Here is a 19051-nt window from a genome sequence, read left to right as displayed (position 1 = left end):
TCTCCCTATTACCAAGCTGTCGCTAACACCAGTTAGTGACAGCTAATAGGAGATAGCGACCATCTTGGGCCCCACTTTGCATGTCAGTGATATTTATCACTAATGACATGCAAAGTGGGCGTGTCAAGTTGTTAGCGACTGAAAACAGTCCCTAACATCGCTATCTCCTATTACCAACTTTTGGAGATATTCGCACTAAGCGCGAATATCTCCAAAAGCTAACACCTGCCCTGAGCAGTTCTTAGCCATGTTATCCAATGGGAGGTGGATAACATGGCTAAGAGCATTTGCTCGCTAAGGCATGAATATCGCGGACTTTTCAGCGATATTCATGCATTGCGGCCGTTTTTTATCGCATTTGCGATAAACCTTGCTAATAGCAAGGTTTATCTGCGATAAAAATCGCCGATGTGCGGCGATAATCTTTGTCTCTAAACAAGTTAGAGACAAAAATTATCGCTAGTTGTTGGTAATATGCCCCCTAGTTCCTATAAATGGGCTGTGAATTAACAAGATGGCGTCTGGCAACTTTATTCATTTATTTTATTTTATTTAATGCGATTTTATGTAGCACAAACTTTACCCGAAGGTGTCAAAGCGCTTTACATAAGAACCAGTTGCAAAACATTAGGACTTAGAATTACATGTGTTACATAAAAGATACAAACAGATACAATTGCAAATGTACAAGATGTAAAGTCACACAAGGAAGATATACAAACAGAAAGAAATATTGCAAATGTACAAATTGTAAAGTCACTCGAGGAAGAGATACAAATGGATAAACTCTAAGAGTCACATAGGAATGGTAGAGAGTACAAAGGTCTACTGCACATACTCGTGATTAGAGTTATCTCTATATACATATATAGACACATTGTAGATTTTCTCAGGTCAAGACTCCAAAAAAAACCAACCCAGGAGAGCAGAGTTCCATTAAGTGGGGTCGGAGTGGGGACGCAGTCGCAGCACCAAGGGAGGGTGGGAGGGATACAAGGGTATTGAGAAAAGGCAAAACAGAAAAGGGGGGAAATATTTGAGGATCGTCAAGGGGGAAACGAGGGAAAAGGGTAAAGGACGAGAGAGTGGACAAGATGGCGGGTCTGGGTCCAGAGAAAAGTAGCTGAGAGCAGCAGCAAAATGGCGATCAGGACAAAAGAAAAAAGTAAAGAAGTCCATGAGAGTCCGTGGCGTAGTTTCATTCATTCAAATGTGGCTGCAGGGCTACTGCCTGCATCTGGTGTTTTCACGGCCCGCTGCATTGTTTTGGGTTGGGGTGTGTGTGCCCGAGGGCCGCTCCGCACGGGCCCTATCTGCTGGCCCAGAATTACGGGGGCTGCTGCAGATGGGGGCGGCCGGGGAGCGCGGCCAGGGCTCACCTTTCTCGGCGGGGGCTGCGGGCTGCATGGTGATCCTGCAGGTCCGGGAGAACCATAAATCCCTGGTGTGGAGATGAGCCTCCGGCGCTGCTCTGGCCCCCGGGGGCAAGGAGAGCCCGGGCTCAGTTTCAGAGCGGCCTGGGGCCGGGGAGCCGATGTTGTTGGGTGGCAGGTTGGACGCCAGGCTGACGGTCTTCCCCCTCCCCACAGGCCCTCTCAGCACGGCGCCACTGTACTCACCGGTGGCCAGCCGCACAACCTGGGGCAGCCGGTAGGAGCTGATGAGCTGGTTTGGGGCAGAGAGGACGAACTCCAGCGCACCTCCTTGAGCGGGGGCACGGCGGCGGGCTCCATGCTCCTGGGCTGGGGTCGGCATAGAGGTAGCCGTAGTGCAGGGGCAGGAGAGGTGGCAGCCTGTCCTCCGAGCGGGCTGCGTCGATCGGCGGCTCTGGGCTCCTCTGTGGGGAGCTAGTGCTCCGCTAGCTTCGGACAGGAGCGCAGTCTCGGTCACCCCGGAGGGCTCTCACTCTGTTTGTCACTGCCTTGCATCCCTCACGTTAGTTCTGTTGTTCATGCCTCGGTTCCTGTATCCCCTGTTCTTTTGTTGTCCTACTGCCTTTCCTTGGTTTGTTTTCTACTCTCAAAGGACATAGGACTGACTGGTTCCATCACTGCTTATTGACAAACTTCCTAATGGATGCTGTAGAGCCGCAGGGTGGTCTTGGTGCCCCCCAGGCTCATTATTGCAATCTCGCACAAGGTAGCCGGTGAGGCCATACTGCCTTCATTATTTTTTAATCGTCATTGTAACGTTTGTCATTACAGGGCCTTTCTGCTCCCACTCCAACGCCATCTGCTCTGGGTGTGCAGCGGAATTATCCTGTGATGTTTCCTCACTGATGTGGTGTGTTCTTTCTCTCCCCTTCCCTTGTCCCTATCCCCCTCTATCCCTGTTCTAGACTGACCCAGGAGGGCACTCATACTATACCACCTCTCGGGATGTACTTATAGGGAGATTGATAGATCATCGTCTTAGTCCAGTGCCTCGCCCTCTCTTGTGGGAAGGTATAAATCATCGGATTAGACACTTACTGGGAGAATAAAAAGTGAGCACAGTTTTGTAATGTTGAATGTTTTTCTGAAGCAGGTCTCAACGGGGCTATTCGGGTCTAACGCATTTCTGTCACTCCCTCGTCCTGGGAGTTCAACCGAAGTGTCTTACAGAGAATACAGAGAGCAGAGTTATCATCCTTCGTCCAAGCTCTCTCAGCCCTGCTCACCATTGTCAATGCTTCCATCACAAAGGCATCTTCCCAGAAGCCTTGAAGACAGGCCAGCTCCTCCCATTCCTAAAGAACCCTACACTAACTCTGATGACCCCGCCGACTTGAAGGACTAGGCTAATTTAAGGCCCAGCGGTGCCAGGGGACAACACCTGAAACCTTCGTGGGGATACCTGTTCCGGCGTACAAATTACAGAGACACGGGACACTTCCTTCGGTGTCAAAGATCAGCGTTTATTTACTGCAGGGACACAGAAATTGCTAGAAGTACAACATAGTGTAGGTTCAGAGAGTCTGCTTCGAATTGCAAAAGTGGATCGCTCCTTTTATACACATTTTCGCCATTGCACAACATAACGAACAAAAGGTTACAACTCAGTTCCCACAGTAAACTTCAAAAGGATCGCATTCATGTTTTCAGAAACCCGGAACATAATTACAGTAACATGTCGGTTCCCAACTGTAAAAGTACGCTATCCCACCATTAGGCACATTCCATTCTAGTTGTAAACGACCTAAGAGAAGGGACAGAAGCAGGTGCAGGAAAAACAAAGACAGACAACAGATTGAAAAGAGTGTGGGGGCAATATCGGAAGCGTGATCACAGGATCAAAGGATTCGAGCCTAACGTATGCAAGGCTGAAACAATAGACCGGCACGGCAAGATGAGCCTCGAGCGGAGCCATCTGCTTCTTCCGTGTCATTCCCCGAGTCATAAAGGCACACTCAAAGGAATATGCATCTTCCGCAAGAGCTTGGGAATCCCAGGGTCATCAAGCGGACATTGTCCGTTCGCCGGCTACGTGAGGGCAAGAAACAAAATGGATGCCATATCTAAAATGGAACCCGAAGGTTCAGATGAAAAACCCTTAAATAAGACGAACCCTTCCAAGTAGTGTAGCGAAAACACGTACATCTACTAATCTCGTCATTTACGGTTCGTAGATACCAAACTCATCCATCTACGAACAAGCCCAAAACATCGTTCCGATTCTTACCAAACCTCAGACTACCGGCCAATCACTCACATCTCTTTCATCTGCAAGAGCAATGAAGAAGCAGCTACGCTTAACTCCAAGAAGACATCAATGCTAACTATCCCTTTCACGGCCTCCAATATGACATCAGGTCACGCTGTAGCACGGAGGACCTTATCTTACATGCCGTAGATGATGCCCTTTGATCACAGATGAAGATGACCCCTGCCTCCTGATACTGGTCTGCCTCTCAGATGCCTTCGACACAGTTGAAGATCCAACTCTCAATCATCCACCACCCGGACTCTCAAAGGTGATTCACTTGAAATGACCTTCACTAATTCTCCTCCTACCTTTCCAGTTGAAACCAGTTTGATCCCCATCACCTGCTGAGTCTCTCAGGGTTCCACACTGTCTCCTGTCATCCTTGACCCCTTGGTGCTCAACGCACAGATAAGAGCATCAAGATTCACCATTTTGCACGGTGCACCATTACGGTTGTGCCTGAAAGTCTCTTTTGCTTCAAACACCAATGCCACAAATGCTGTCTGTCAATCATCCAGACCTGTATGTTCAACTCCTACTATAGCTCAACCCAACCAAGACAGAAAACTCCTGCTATTCACCAACACCAAGAGACAAGAACTAGTACAAACCTGCCTCAATGAGAAGAATCTTGACGGTTTCAAACAACAACTTTCACCAAATGCCAAGTCTCTTGGATTCACCCTGGACACCAACCACACCCTCCAGGAACACACTGACCGCCTGGCACCATTTCTCTCTGCTAAAGAAAGTGAAATTGTTTCTTCTAAAAAGTAACTTTAGAGCTGATGTTCGAGCCCCCATACACTTGCATCTAAATGGTGGTAGCGCTGCTCCATGGCCTCCGACACTCCTCACTCTCACCCCTTAAGGGCATCGTACACGCTGCAGCACGTCTAATCCGGGGCCAAAAGAAGTATGATAACATCACCCACATCCAGATCAGTGGCGGCTGCTGCAATATAAAGTGCAGGAGCAGGAGGGAATAATAAAAATTAAATAAAAAAGACTTACCTTACTCTGCCACCCGCCTCAGTGCTCCTCTGCTACGCAGCACACAGAACAGGCTCCAAGACTCCCCCACCCAATCCCGACTCTGCCCTCTTGCTATACCAAGCATGAGAGAAGCACCAGGATTGGCCGGAGTTGGCTGGGCTGATGCTTGCTCAGGCACAGGGAGTCTCTGCCATTTCTCCACCCAGCTGTTGAATACAGCTGGGTTGGAGAAACCTAAGTGCGCATGTCTGTTTGACGTCCGTCCAAACCGACAAGCACGCTTTCAGTGCCCAACACTCCTTCTCCCTGACATGGTCTGGCCCTGCCCTAGAATGGCATCAGCTCAGTCAGTAAAATAAAATTATAATAAAAGTCTTTTATTATCATTATATTTTTTTCTGGCTCACAGTGGGACAACGCTCTTCCGCCATTACGGCGGAGCCGCTGCTGACTCAGATGGAACTCCATGTTCTCCCCTTGCCAGCCACCACCATCTTCAACACCAGCTGAATCATCTATAAAGCCATCATGATCAGTAGCCCCACTTATCTTGGAGTGAAGCTTACCATCTCTGGTCGCTCTCGGCACACCTGAAATGAGGCCACCGTCAGACTACAGACTAGGAAGCGAATAAAAGTGTTTCCTTTTTTAAAAGCAGAATCATATTTCTCATTTCTAGTGCTATATCTAGTCTTTCTTTGGTGGCAGTGTGTGTTTTTTGTAAGTGTTGGACTAGTCTATAAATTCCTGAAGCTTATGTGAAGTTTAAAAAGCATTTAAATAAAGTACATTTAATTACAAAAGTATGGAGGTTTGTAGCCATATTACATATTTTGTGTGAAATTCTGAAAACAAGCCCACAGTCAAAGCTCCTTGAGAGCCACCCGGAAGGAATAGTAGTGACTGTTCCATGGTAGGGTCAGGAGGAGCGGTGGGTGGTTAATGCTGTCTTGTCCTTTCTTCCCCATCAGGTGATAAAATTGAGTACGAGCCTCAGTGCCAGCCTCATCAGTACCAGCCTCAGCAGTACCAGCCTCAGCAGGACCAGCCTCAGCAAATCCAGCATCAGCAGCACCAGCCTCAGCAGTACCAGCCTCAGCAGGACCAGCCTCAGCCGTACCAGCCTCAGCAGTACCAGCCTCAGCAGTACCAGGGCACCCAGGCTGGGCCGCCGCAGTCGCACCAAGCAGCTGGCGCCTCAAGCTTTCAGCCAGTGCCATACATGGCGGCACTGCCCAACATACCTCCGGGGCTGGAATACCTGACACGGGTGAGACACCGTCACTGCCTTCCTCCGAGACATTTTATTTTATTCTCAGTTTTCCAGCTTTACCCTACTTTAGCTATGTCTCTTCCACATTAATGTCAAGCTGTTCATGTGTTTTTCCCTGCACTCACCCCCATCATCATCACCACCATCATCACCACCACCACCACCATCACCACCATCATCACCACCACCACCATCATCACCATTACCACCACCTCCACCTCCACCACCATCACCTCCACCATCACCAACCCCACCTCCACCACATCCATCACCCCCACATCTACCACATCCATCATCCCCACCACCACCATCATCACCATCGCCACCACCACCTCCACCACCACAATCACTATCACCACCACCACCGCCAACTCCGCCACCATCACCCCCCAGCCCCCTTCCCAGGCATCCCGGCTTTTGAAGAGATGCTGTTAACTTTGGCCCAAGGGGTATAAGTGCTTCATCAACTAGTATTAAGGTGTCTCCATCATCTCTGTCAATGCCCACTTTTTAGTTTTTACCTTAATGTGGCCCAGGGCCATTAATGGCGCAACAGATAATCCAGGTAGTCGCCTAGGAAAGCAGAGGGCTGTTCCATGCATGGGCTAAATTTGTCAATGGACAAAGGTCCCTCTCCTGGCCCTGCAGCACCTGGAATAAAATAATTCCTCTCTTGCCATTTGTACTTTTGAGACAAAGGGTCTGTTATACTAGTGGCATTCTCCATGGAGACGACCGACCCACCCTGAGTTGTCATTTGCTGTTTTTGACCTTTGCCTAATGCGGGGCGCACTTCCTGCTCCTTCACTGGGCTGGACCTGGCTCCACATAGCAGAACCCACAATCTTCCATGTGTAGGAACATGGCGGCCATGTTATAAGGGCTGTCAGAGTTCAAGTCCCAGCAATAATATATGTTTGGAGCCAATGATTAGGCGAGGGCCATGACATTCTCATTGTGGCTGGGCCTGACTGAGGGAGGAAGGAGATATGAGAAATTAAAGCAGCCCTGGAGCTGTTGCCAACTCCTGCTCCAGATCATGCTCCACATGTCCCTCCTAAGAGTGACCCTTCTCCGGCAGCCTGCGTTCCTCTGCCCGGGATGATTCCCACCCTGATTGTTAATGGTGTGAATCCATTAATCTTGCTCATATCTGCCTCTTAATTCTGTTTATTGTGTGTGACCTGGGGCCATTGATGCTTGTTACTGCGTGGGGCCATTGATGCTTGTTACTGTGTGGGGCCATTGATGCTTGTTACTGTGTGGGGCCATTGATGCTTGTTACTGTGTGGGGCCATTGATGCTTATTACTGTATAGGGCCATTGATGCTTGTTAATGTGTGGGCCAATGATGCTTGTTACTGTGTGGGACCATTGATGCTTGTTACTGCGTGGGGCCATTGATGCTTGTTACTCTGTGGGGCCATGGATGCTTGTTACTGTGTGGGGCCATTGATGCTTGTTACTGTGTGAGGCCATTGATGCTTGTTACTGTGTGGGGCCATTGATGCTTGTTACTGCGTAGGGCCTTTGATGCTTGTTACTGTGTGGGGCCATTGATGCTTGTTACTGGGTAGGGCCTTTGATGCTTGTTACTGCGTAGGGCCTTTGATGCTTGTTACTGTGTGGGGCCATTGATGCTTATTACTGTATAGGGCCATTGATGCTTGTTAATGTGCGGGCCATTGATGCTTGTTACTGTGTAGAGCCATTGATGCTTGTTACTGTGTGGGGCCATTCATACTTGTTACTTTGTGGGGCCATTAATGATTGTTAATGTGCAGGCCATTGATGCTTGTTAAGGTGGGGCCATTGATGCTTGTTAAGGTGGGGCCATTGATGCTTGTTACTGTGTGGGGCCATTGATGCTTATTACTGTATAGGGCCATTGATGCTTGTTAATGTGTGGGCCAATGATGCGTGTTACTGTTTGGAGCCATTGATGCTTGTTACTGTGTGAGGCCATTCATGCGTGTTACTTTGTGGGGCCATTAATGCTTGTTAATGTGCAGGCCACTGATGCTTGTTAAAATGGGGCCATTGATGCTTGTTAATGTGCGGCCCATTGATGCTTGCTAATGTATAATGGGACTAATGTAAGGCTTTTCATTCTGATTGCTTAGTAAGGCTATTACTGTTCACTACTTTGCAAGAAATTAAAGAGCATTTACCTCCATGGGCCATTGATTGTGCTTCTTGAGGTCACTGAGACACAGAACTCATATGACCTTTTTATAGATATGCTGCCTAGGACCACTGAAGTATATAATGTCTGAGACCACAGATGAATGTTACTGCCTAGAACCACTGATCAAATCAAAAGCACTTGTATAGTGCAGCACTATCACCCCATCTCAGTAAAATAGCCTGGTCGTGAGGTTCTTTCTGAACTCCTGCAAGGAGGGTGGTGTTTAGAGATGGAGTGGCAAGTTGTTCCAGGTCTTGGCGGCGATTTAGGAGAAGGAGCGGCGGTGAATGCGGGGAGTGGGGTATCCCACAAGATAGCTCGGCAGAGCGTAGGTGTCTTGTGGGGCGATGGAAATTCAGTAAATGGTTGATGTAGGCTGGTCCTAGGTCAAGTAGGGCTTTGCAGGCAAGAGTGGGGATCTTGAACTGCATCTCTTCTGGATGGTGAGCCAGTAGAGGTGTCTGAGGTGGGGGGTGTTGTGGGTCACTTTGAGGGAGGTCAAGGATGAGCCAGGGGAGTCGTCTGTGGATCTGGGCGGAGATGTCAGTGTAGAGAGCGTTGCAGTAGTCGAGGCGGCTGGTGATGAGGGCCTGATTGGTGTTTTTTCTGGTGTCGGTTTGGATTCATCGGAGGATTCTGCAGAGAGTGCAGATGGTGTGGAAGCAGGTGTAGGTGACTGAGTTGACTTGCCGTTTCATGGTCATTTGGCTGTCCAGTAGAATGCCAAGGTTGCATGCCAGGTCTGTTGGTGTGGGTCTAAGTTCAGTCAGCCACCAGCTGTGGTCCCAGATGGACGTGTTCTTCTTGAAGATCAATACTTCTATCATGTCAGAGCTGAGTTTAAGGTAGTTGTCTACATTGGTCATTTTGCTGCAGAAGTTGGTTCTGGCAGTGGAGGGGTCTTCAGAGACCTAGAGCATGAGTTGAGTGTCGTCTGCGTATGAGAATATGTTGAGGCTGTTGGATCTGACAGTGTCTTCGAGGGGGGTCATGTAGGTATTGAAAAGGGTGGGGCTGAGGGATAAACCTTGGGGTACGCTGCAAATGATGACCTTTGGTTCAGAGGTGAAGGGAGGCAGACAGATGCTCTGAGGGCAACCTGTCCAGAAGGAGGCGATCCACTTGCTGTAGTGGTGCCATATGCCGATGCTTTGGAGTCTGTTGATGAGGGTGCGGTGGGACAAGGTGTCGAATGCTGCAGAAAGGTCTAGGAGGATTAGGGCTGCAGTCTCGCCGCGGTCAAGGAGGATCCTGATGTCGTCTGTGTCAGCGATCAGGGCGGTTCCTGTGCAGTGGTTTGCACGGAATCATGTTTTGAAGGTGTCCAGTAGGTGGTTCTGTTCCAGTTATTCAGTGAGCTGGTGGCTGATGGCCTTCTCAAGTACTTTGGCCAGGTAGGAGAGCAGGGAGATAAGACTGTAAATGAGTTTGCTGGGGTCAGTGGACCAAGTCTTTAGGAGGGGGTCTGACCTCTGTGTGTTTCCAGCTGTCTGGGAAGGCTGCTGTGGAGATGAAGTAATTGATAATGCTGGTACGTACTGGGCTGATTGGGTTGGATCTGGTGTTGAGAAGGCGGTGGGGGCAGGCGTCGGTGGGTGCACCTTAGTGGATGGATGACATGGTGGCTGAGGTGGTCTGGGTGGTGAGCGAGGACTAGGTGGTGATCATTCGTCTGGTTAGCTTTGGTTGTCCGGGGCTGTAGAAGATGAGCCCTGAGGGTTGAGAGTGGAAGTTGTTGTACATGTTGGCGATCTTGTTGGGGAAGTAGTCTGAGAGGGTGTTGCAGAGTTCTTGGAAAAAGTTAATGGTGTTCTCTGTGGCTGTCGGGTTGGAGAATTCTTTGACTCTCTTGAAGAGTTTTTTTGTGTGGTTGGCTGCTGTGTTGCTACAGGTTGTGGTGGCCACTCTCTTACTTCTTTGATGCTCTGGTGGTAGTTGCGGAGGCGCGCCATTGACTCTCGAGTTGAACGTCGTGCTTGGAGACTCTGAGCTGGCTTAATTAGAGGCTTTGTTGGATTTGCTTGGTTTCATGGGGTGACTCTATTGGCACTTTCGGTGATCCAGTGATCAGATGCATGTTATTGCCTAGGATCACAGATGCATATAATGTCAGAGACCACTGATGGTTCACTGACAGAATATCGACACCGAAAATATCCCCATACCACAATATCAAGTTATAAATATTGATGTCAAAAATATCATCCTATATTTATGAAGGTAAGTACTAAAATATCGGGGAGAAAATATCGATGTCATTATTATAGTCATTATTATAGTTGTACAAAATGTTGTTTATATTTTTATATATATATATATATATATATATAGATATATATATATAGATATATAGATATAAAGAAAAATAAGAATTATTAAAGATATTAAATAATAACATTAATAAAAAAAAATAGATTAGATATACATTTTAACCAATACAACAGACTTATTTAAAAAAAAGTTAAACACAAATATTTAATAATTTTTATATATATATATATATTTACTTTAAAACCATGAATACACTATTATTTTAATTTCTTTTATAATTTTAACATTATATAAAAATGTAACAAATACATGTATATATATTTATCTACATATACCAATAACAAAAAATAAATTAAAAAACATTCTATTATCAAATAAAATATTAAACAATTTAAACATCTTTGAAAGTAAATTTCCCACTCCAGTGAGTGCAACAGTAGGGAAAGTGTTGGGTAGCGGAGGGATACAATGTATTATTCCCACTCCAGTCAGGCAACAGTAGGGAAAGTGTTGGATAGCGGGAAGGTAAAAATTACTATTCCCACTCCAGAGAGTGCAACAGTAGGGAAAGCGTTGGATAGCGTAGGGGTACAAATTACTATTCCCACTTCAATGAGTGCAACAGTAGGGAAAGTGTTGGATAGCGGAGGGGTAAAAATTACTATCCCTACTCAAATAAGTGCAGAAGGGGAAAGTTTTGGATAGCGAAGAATTAAAAAATACTATTCCCACTCCAGTGAGTGCAACAGCAGGGAAAGTGTTGGATAGCGGAGGGGTACAAATTACTATCCCTACTCCAATAAGTGCAGCAGTAGGGAAAGTGTTGGATAGCGAAGAAGTAAAAATTACTATTCCCACTCCAGTGAGTACAACAGAAGGGAAAGTTTTGGATAGCAGAGTGATTTGCTTGGTTTCATAGGGTGACTCTGTTGACACATTCGGTGATCCCGTGATCATAGGCTTGTTATTGCCTAGGATCACAGATGCATATAATTTCAGAGACCACTGATGGTTCACTGACAGAATATCGACACCCAAAATATCCCCATACCACAATATCGAGTTATAAATATCGATGTCAAAAATATCGACATCCTATATTTATGAAGGTAAGTACTAACATATCGGGGAGAAAATATCAATGTCATTATTATAGTCGTTATAATAGTTGTACAAAATTTTGTATATATATATATACATGTCCACAAAAAGTCTCTGAAGGAAACAATTAAAGCCGCACACCAGTAATCTTCATTCAGGGTGTTTTAATTTATTCTTAAATCCATTTTTCTCGCCATTCACAGGATCAACCCACGCGTTTCGGTATCTGCTATACCTTGTTCACGGTTTGTTTGGTTCACTTTTTTGGGTTTTTTTTTATTTACTGATTTTTGCAGGAAACTCTATACTACATCATTTCCTGTCTGTATTTAGATCCCTACCCCCATGATTTCTGGTCTTGGTAGTTCTTACTGCAAACAATTTTTTCAATTTACATATTTAGCACCAGTGTTTATTTTAAACTTAAGAAAATCATGTCTTAGTTGTATATTGGCCCGTATTTCTGTAAATTATTTCCTTTCAAAATCCAGAACTACCATATATATACATATAAAGAAAAATAAGAATGATTAAATATAGTAAATAATAACATTAATTAAAAAAAATAGATTTAATATACATTTAAACCAATATAACAGAGTAATTTAAAAAAAGTTCAACACAAATATATAATAATTTATATATATAAATATATTTACTTTAAAACCATTAATAAACTATTATTTTAATTTCTTTTATAATTTTAACATTATATAAAAATGTAACAAATATATATTTATATTTATTTATTTATCTACATATACCAATAACAAAAAATCTTTTAAAAAACATTCTATTATAAAATAAAATATTAAACAATTTAAACATCTTTGAAAGTAAATTTCCCACTCCTGTGAGTGCAACATTAGGGAAAGTGTTGGATAGCGGAGGGATACAATGTATTATTCCCACTCCAGTCAGGCAACAGTAGGGAAAGTGTTGGATAGCGGGGGGGGGGGGTAAAAATTACTATTCCCCTTCAATGAGTGCAACAGTAGGGAAAGTGTTGGATAGCGGAGGGGTAAAAATTACTATCCATACTCCAATAAGTGCAGCAGTAGGGAGAGTGGTGGATAGCAAAGAAGTAAAAATTACTATTCCCACTCCAGTGAGTACAACAGTCAGGAAAGTGTTGGATAGCGGAGGGGTAAACATTACTATTCCCACTCCAGTATGTGCAACAATAGGGAAAGTGTTGGATAGCGGAGGTGTCAAAATTGCTATTCCAACTCCAGTGAGTTTACCAGTAGGGAACATGTTGGATAGCGGAGAGGTAACAATTACTATTCCCACTCCAGTGAGTGCAACAGTAGGGAACGTGTTGGATAGCGGAGGGGTAAAAATTATTATTCCAACTCCAGTGAGTGCAACAGTATTTTATTTCAGGTTCGCAACAGACGCGTTTCGGCGCTCCGCCTTCCTCAATGTTACAGGTAACGCCGAAACGCGTCTGTTGCGAACCTGAAATAAAATAATCGAAAACGACCCCCGGAGTGCGTGGTTTCTTTGGCGAAAACTGGTGGAAACCGTGAGCTATATGTATGTATATATATATATTCACTGAAAAAACCATAGGCTATAGACCATATATAGTTAGGAATTAGCATTTACAAAACCTTGAAAATTCACTGAAAAAACCATAGGTTATAGACCATATATAGTTAGGAATTAGCATTTACAAAACCTTGAAAATTCACTGAAAAAACCATAGGTTATAGACCATATATAGTTAGGAATTCGCATTTACAAAACCTTATTTTACTCACACAAAACCATTGAAATTCCATATATAGTTAGTTGCACTAACTATATATCGCGCACCCGCAATCCACTGCTGATGATGTCACATATTACATATTTACAACAAGGGGTGGTGAGGGACAGGGTCTCTGAATTAAGCAGAAAGCTCTCACCCAGTCAAGAGATCAGGGCTAGATCCAACACCATTTTTTAGCTCACTGCACCATCCCAGTTTCAGAACCTGGCTGTAAGCAAATTAGTCTGTTCCTGTCCCAGTGCATGATGGGAACAGGGCAAACCAAACTACAAAAGCCAATTCTTACACTGGGAAGGAAACAAGCTCCCGGGGACCGGTTTCTGGCATTACAGCCGTCTTTGGCCCGGTTTGCTTGAATCCTGATGGTGCAATGAGCAAGGGTCTCACATCTGAGAATACCCTTCCACGCTTAGGGTGGACAAAAATATTTACAACAAGGGGTGGTGAGGGACAGAGTCTCTGAATTAAGCAGAAAGCTCTCACCCAGTCAAGAGATCAGGGCTAGATCCAACACCATTTTTTAGCTCACTGCACCATCCCAGTTTCAGAACCTGGCTGTATGCAAATTAGTCTGTTCCTGTCCCAGTGCATGATGGGAACAGGGCAAACCAAACTACAAAAGCCAATTCTTACACTGGGAAGGAAACAAGCTCCCGGGGACCGGTTTCTGGCATTACAGCCGTCTTCGGCCCGGTTTGCTTGAATCCTGATGGTGCAATGAGCAAGGGTCTCACATCTGAGAATACCCTTCCACGCTTAGGGTGGACAAAAATATTTACAACAAGGGGTGGTGAGGGACAGAGTCTCTGAATTAAGCAGAAAGCTCTCACCCAGTCAAGAGATCAGGGCTAGATCCAACACCATTTTTTAGCTCACTGCACCATCCCAGTTTCAGAACTTGGCTGTATGCAAATTAGTCTGTTCCTGTCCCAGTGCATGATGGGAACAGGGCAAACCAAACTACAAAAGCCAATTCTTACACTGGGAAGGAAACAAGCTCCCGGGGACCGGTTTCTGGCATTACAGCCGTCTTCGGCCCGGTTTGCTTGAATCCTGATGGTGCAATGAGCAAGGGTCTCACATCTGAGAATACCCTTCCACGCTTAATTCAGACACTCTGTTCATCACCACCCCCTTTTCTGAATCGATGTCACACATTTCATCATTCATGACATGGTCAGTGACATCACTGATGACATCACTGATGACATCTCAAATGACATCACTGATGACATCACTGATGACAACATCCAGTGACTGTATGTTTCTGTAAAGTTAAAATATGTCTTACATAATGAAGAATGAGTGGATGTATAACTGTCTGGATGAAGGATTTAGTAGGTGCATGACTGACTGTATGAGTGAGTGATTAAATGTGTCTCACTGAGTGCATGGGTTAGTGACTAAACTGTCTTAATTTGTGCATCATTATGTCTGTTGTTCTGTAAACTGTTGCATGTGTTGATAAGTAGCTATATGAGTAACTATATGGGTTATTGATTGGTTGCCCAAGTATTTGTATGGGAGACTGAGTGTGTGTGTGGGTGGCTGGGAGGTGTATGACTCTGTGCATAGATGTGTGAGCAGTTGATTCACTAGATGTATGGTTTCAAAAGTGCATGTGGAAACAGCTGTATGGGCGGTTGACTGTGTGCATGAGTGTATTGGTGAGTGAATGGATATCTCAGTGCTACATGTCAAAGTAAGTACATATGTAAAACACAGTACATGTGAAAGTTGACATATATAAATAACTGTGCATAAGAGCCAGTGAATGTGTGAGTGGCTGTATGGATCATTGTGAACTTGTATCAGGGATTGTATAAGGGAGTAAATATGTGTTAGTATATGTTTGAATAAGTAAAGTTTGTATAACTGTATAGTTGAGGAAATGGAGGTGTGATTGATTCTTTGCATGACTGACTAGGTGTGTGAGTAACTCCATGGATGAGTGACAGTCTGTGAGTGTCTGTTTACACTGATTGTATCTAAGGTTATATTAGAGTCTGAAGAGGTTCATCGTATTATCACATGAATGATATCATCAGTGATGTGATCAGTAATGTCAAATGAGATGTCATCAGTGATGTCATCAGTGATGTCATTTGAGATGTCATCAGTGATGTCATTTGAGATGTCATCAGTGATGTCATCAGTGATGTCACTGACCATGTCATGAATGATGTAATATGTGACATCATCAGCAGTGGATTGCGGGTGCGCGATATATAGTTAGTGCAACTAACTATATATGGAATTTCAATGGTTTTGTGTGAGTAAAATAAGGTTTTGTAAATGCGAATTCCTAACTATATATGGTCTATAACCTATGGTTTTTTCAGTGAATATCTATATATATATATATATATATATATATATATATATATATGTACGCTCAAAGGTCCCCTTGCTCAATGACACTAGGCACATGATATCATTTAAACCCTCCTAGTGGTAGCAGACATAGGTGAAGGACAAACCCTAGATCAAATACGGGCGCCATCTTGTAGTGGATAAGATGTGCAAATTAACACAACAATTACCCTTCCAGAGTCATCAAACCATGTATCGGTTAGAAAAACAAGAGGTAAATGCCAAAATTCATAATTATACAAGTTATACAATGTGTCAGTATCTAGCCGTGGATCGGCATAAGTCCTTACATTATTGGTCTACCAAAACAAGGATAAGGTTTATATCAGCATGAAAATCAAAGAGAAAATACATTCATAACCATATATGCATATATATACACACATATATACATTGCACCTGAAAAATATTACAGGAAAATATATATACAAAAAATGCATATGAAAATTATCCAAGCTTCATATTCCTTCAAAGTTTCAGAAAGTATGTACATATATATACAGGTTAATGAATAGGCTGTACAAGTTCATAGTGAAGAATCCACAAAAATCTTTTCTTACTCCAGTTTACTATACTCATTTCATAGAGTCATGAAACTCAAACGCTTCTACTCTGAGGCCATCCTAAGGACTTTTATCTTATCTTTTCTAACTAATGACTACAAAGCAGGATGTCAATAGAAGGCTCAAAACCAATATAGGAAATTCATTTACTTAGATGGATGACCATCTCCTCCCCGCTGTTAAGACCCCCCGGATGTTTAGTAGCTCAATCGATAATAGCTCAATCGATAATATATCTCGATAATATATCTCGATTCCAGTCTTCTGAGTCGTCTTAATCTATCTCCAACCCTGATGTTATTAGGTACGTGATCCAGCCCAAAGTATGTTAATTTGGTACGATCCTTATTATGAAACTCAGAAAAGTGACGCGCTACTGGGTAGGAAGGGTCAACTTTATCAATGGCTCTGAGATGCTCGAGCATCCTCAATTTCAGTTGGTTGATGGTACTCCCGATGTAGCGAAGGCCACACGGGCATACCAGGCAATAGACTGCATAGACAGTACTGCATGTCAAGAATTTCTTTCTAGCCATAGATCTACCTGTCATCTGGTTTTCATATCGGAGAACTCTTTTGCTTGCGGCACACGCTTTACAGCGGCCACAAGGGTAGAACCCACTCATGTCCTTCAGTGTGTTCGGTTTGTTGGTAGGTTTGCTGAAATGGCTATGTGTCAACATATCCCCCAACGACCTGCACTTGCTGAAGGTAACTAGAGGATGGAGAGGCAGATCTTCCCTCAGTATACTGTCTGTACGCAGGATATGCCAGTTCTTTCTCATCATGACCTTGAGGTGATTGGCTCCAGAGGAGTAAGGTGTTATCATCCTAAATTTATTAACCTCTGTATTGGTAGTCTTAGTCTGCAGATCATCTTCTGTTTGTTTCTTTTTCTTTTTTAGCAGTTCTATCCTAGGGATTTTCCTGACTCTCTTTAGTGTACTCTGTAGTAGGGAATCGTCATAGCCCCTTAGTCTTTCACCAGTTAGAGTGTGTGTATATATATATATATATATATATATATATATATACTAACTGGTGAAAGCCAGTCTGGAAATAGGCATAGGCAGCACTTGGCTCAAACCTAAAGAGGGTTTCTTCAAATGTTCATCCTGCCGAGCGTGCAGGTTTGGCATAAACACAACCCACTACAGCACTCCATTTTCCGACAGTCAGATAGCCATTAAGGGCAATTATGGCTGTAGAACTGAGTTTGCTGTTTATGTTCTGGTGTGCACCTGTGGCTTGCGTTACGTGGGTTGCACAAAATTGCAGGTGCACGTCACAATTTTGCAGCATGTCTGGGCGATCGTGAATAACGATAATTCATATCCGGTCGCCAGGCATTTCAGAACCATACATGGCAATGATCTTAGATGCCTTTCATATTTTGTGATTGACACAGTGGCACCCCTTAGGAGGGGTGGAAATAGAGAGAAACGTCTAAGGAAATTGGAGACATGCTTCATTTTAGAACTTGCTAGTAAGATTCCTAATGGGTTGGACACAATGGAAGATTTACACAATTTCTTGTAAATATATAGCTAAGGAAAGAGTCTCTTGATTAGGAAAAGTTTATTATATATCTTAAACTGACATCTATTTTACTGTTCTCTATTTTTCTTCTTTTGGATGTCTTATCTTTGAGCAATTGTATCTGATGGAATTAGATGATTCGACTTGGGAAAATGCTGCTTTCTTAAAGAGTGAATCACAACAGATGATTAACAGCAGTTTCCCGTTTGAACATATCTTTTAAACACTTTTTTACATTTTTGTACACAACTGAGGTTTTAGGAAAAGTGGTAGATTTAGGGTTTTTATGTATATTGTCTATAGATAAGTTTTACAACAGTTCATGATTTATTTTGCACTGTTAAGCACTTGAAGCACTTTCTTTACACTGATCGCATTTTTTGCACATAGAGGTTTTATGCACGAAAAGCACAGGCTCATGAACTTAGGTTGGAAATAACGACAAATAGACATTTGCTAGTTTTGCATTTACGCAGCTCCAAAAGAAGATTGTTCAGAAGTCATTTTTTCTGATTTGGCAACCAGGATTTGTTCTTAGGTGGATGGGTAAAATATTTCAAAGACCCCCCTTTTTTAGGTTTCGACTGGGGAACGGAGCTTTTAGCTCCGCCCCCAGAGAAATCTTATGTGTCTTACAGTGTACTCTTAGTCCCGCCCTCTGTTTCATTGGCTAGCTCCATAAATGGAGGCTAGCCATTGGAACAGAGAGGCGTCCGTCATGGCCGGACCAGATTCGGGGGCGTTCCCGAGAATTTTTGGCTTTTGGCTACGTCAGCCAAAAGCCGGGAACGCCCCCGAATCTGCACGGCCTCCGCTCTCCCCCTTCCCTCCCACAGCAGATCCCCGCCTCCCCCTCCCCTCCCACAGCAGATCCCCGCCTCCCGAGCCGCAGCTGATCCCGATCCGCTCTCCCCGCCTCCCTCTCCCCTCCCACTGCAGATCCCCGCCTCCCGAGCCGCAGCTGATCCCGATCCGCTCTCCCCGCCTCCCTCTCCCCTCCCACTGCAGATCCCCCACTCCCTCTCCCCTCCCACAGCAGATCCCCGCCTCCCGAGCCGCAGCCGGTCCCGATGCCGTTGTAACACGGCCTCCGCTCTCCCCCTCCCCTCCTACAGCAGATCCCCGCCTCCCTCTCCAGGTGAGTGCTGTTTTATTTTTCTTGCGCCGTTCCCGCTCCCGCTGTCCGTTTGCGCCCCCCCCCCTCTCAAAAGAACTCTGAAATCATGGCACATTAAAGTACATATTCCGTAGATGCATCGTATATAAAAATCGGTTAGTTCGTTTTT

The 19051-nt window shown here is 44.5% G+C and overlaps 2 protein-coding genes across 4 annotated transcripts in view; both read left to right on the top strand.

The window, feature by feature from the left end:
• Positions 1-19051, top strand: part of LOC147678708 (phospholipid scramblase family member 5-like) — a 250081-nt gene that overhangs the window by 21760 nt on the left and 209270 nt on the right. The gene's annotated exons all lie outside the window — the stretch shown is intronic.
• The window catches only part of LOC147678709 (phospholipid scramblase family member 5-like), a 106974-nt gene that overhangs the window by 22098 nt on the left and 65825 nt on the right, over positions 1-19051 (top strand). For all 3 annotated transcript variants that reach the window (XM_086946161.1, XM_086946160.1, XM_086946162.1), the window contains exon 3: positions 5652-5950. In XM_086946161.1, the coding sequence (XP_086802287.1) occupies positions 5652-5950 (299 nt within the window). The remainder of the gene's footprint in view (positions 1-5651; positions 5951-19051) is intronic.

This window comes from Lissotriton vulgaris, chromosome 12, assembly GCF_964263255.1.
Source record: "Lissotriton vulgaris chromosome 12, aLisVul1.2, whole genome shotgun sequence".
Taxonomy (NCBI): domain Eukaryota; kingdom Metazoa; phylum Chordata; class Amphibia; order Caudata; family Salamandridae; genus Lissotriton; species Lissotriton vulgaris.
The sequence above is the reverse complement of the archived record's forward strand: the minus strand, read 5'-3'. Positions and strand labels throughout refer to the sequence as shown.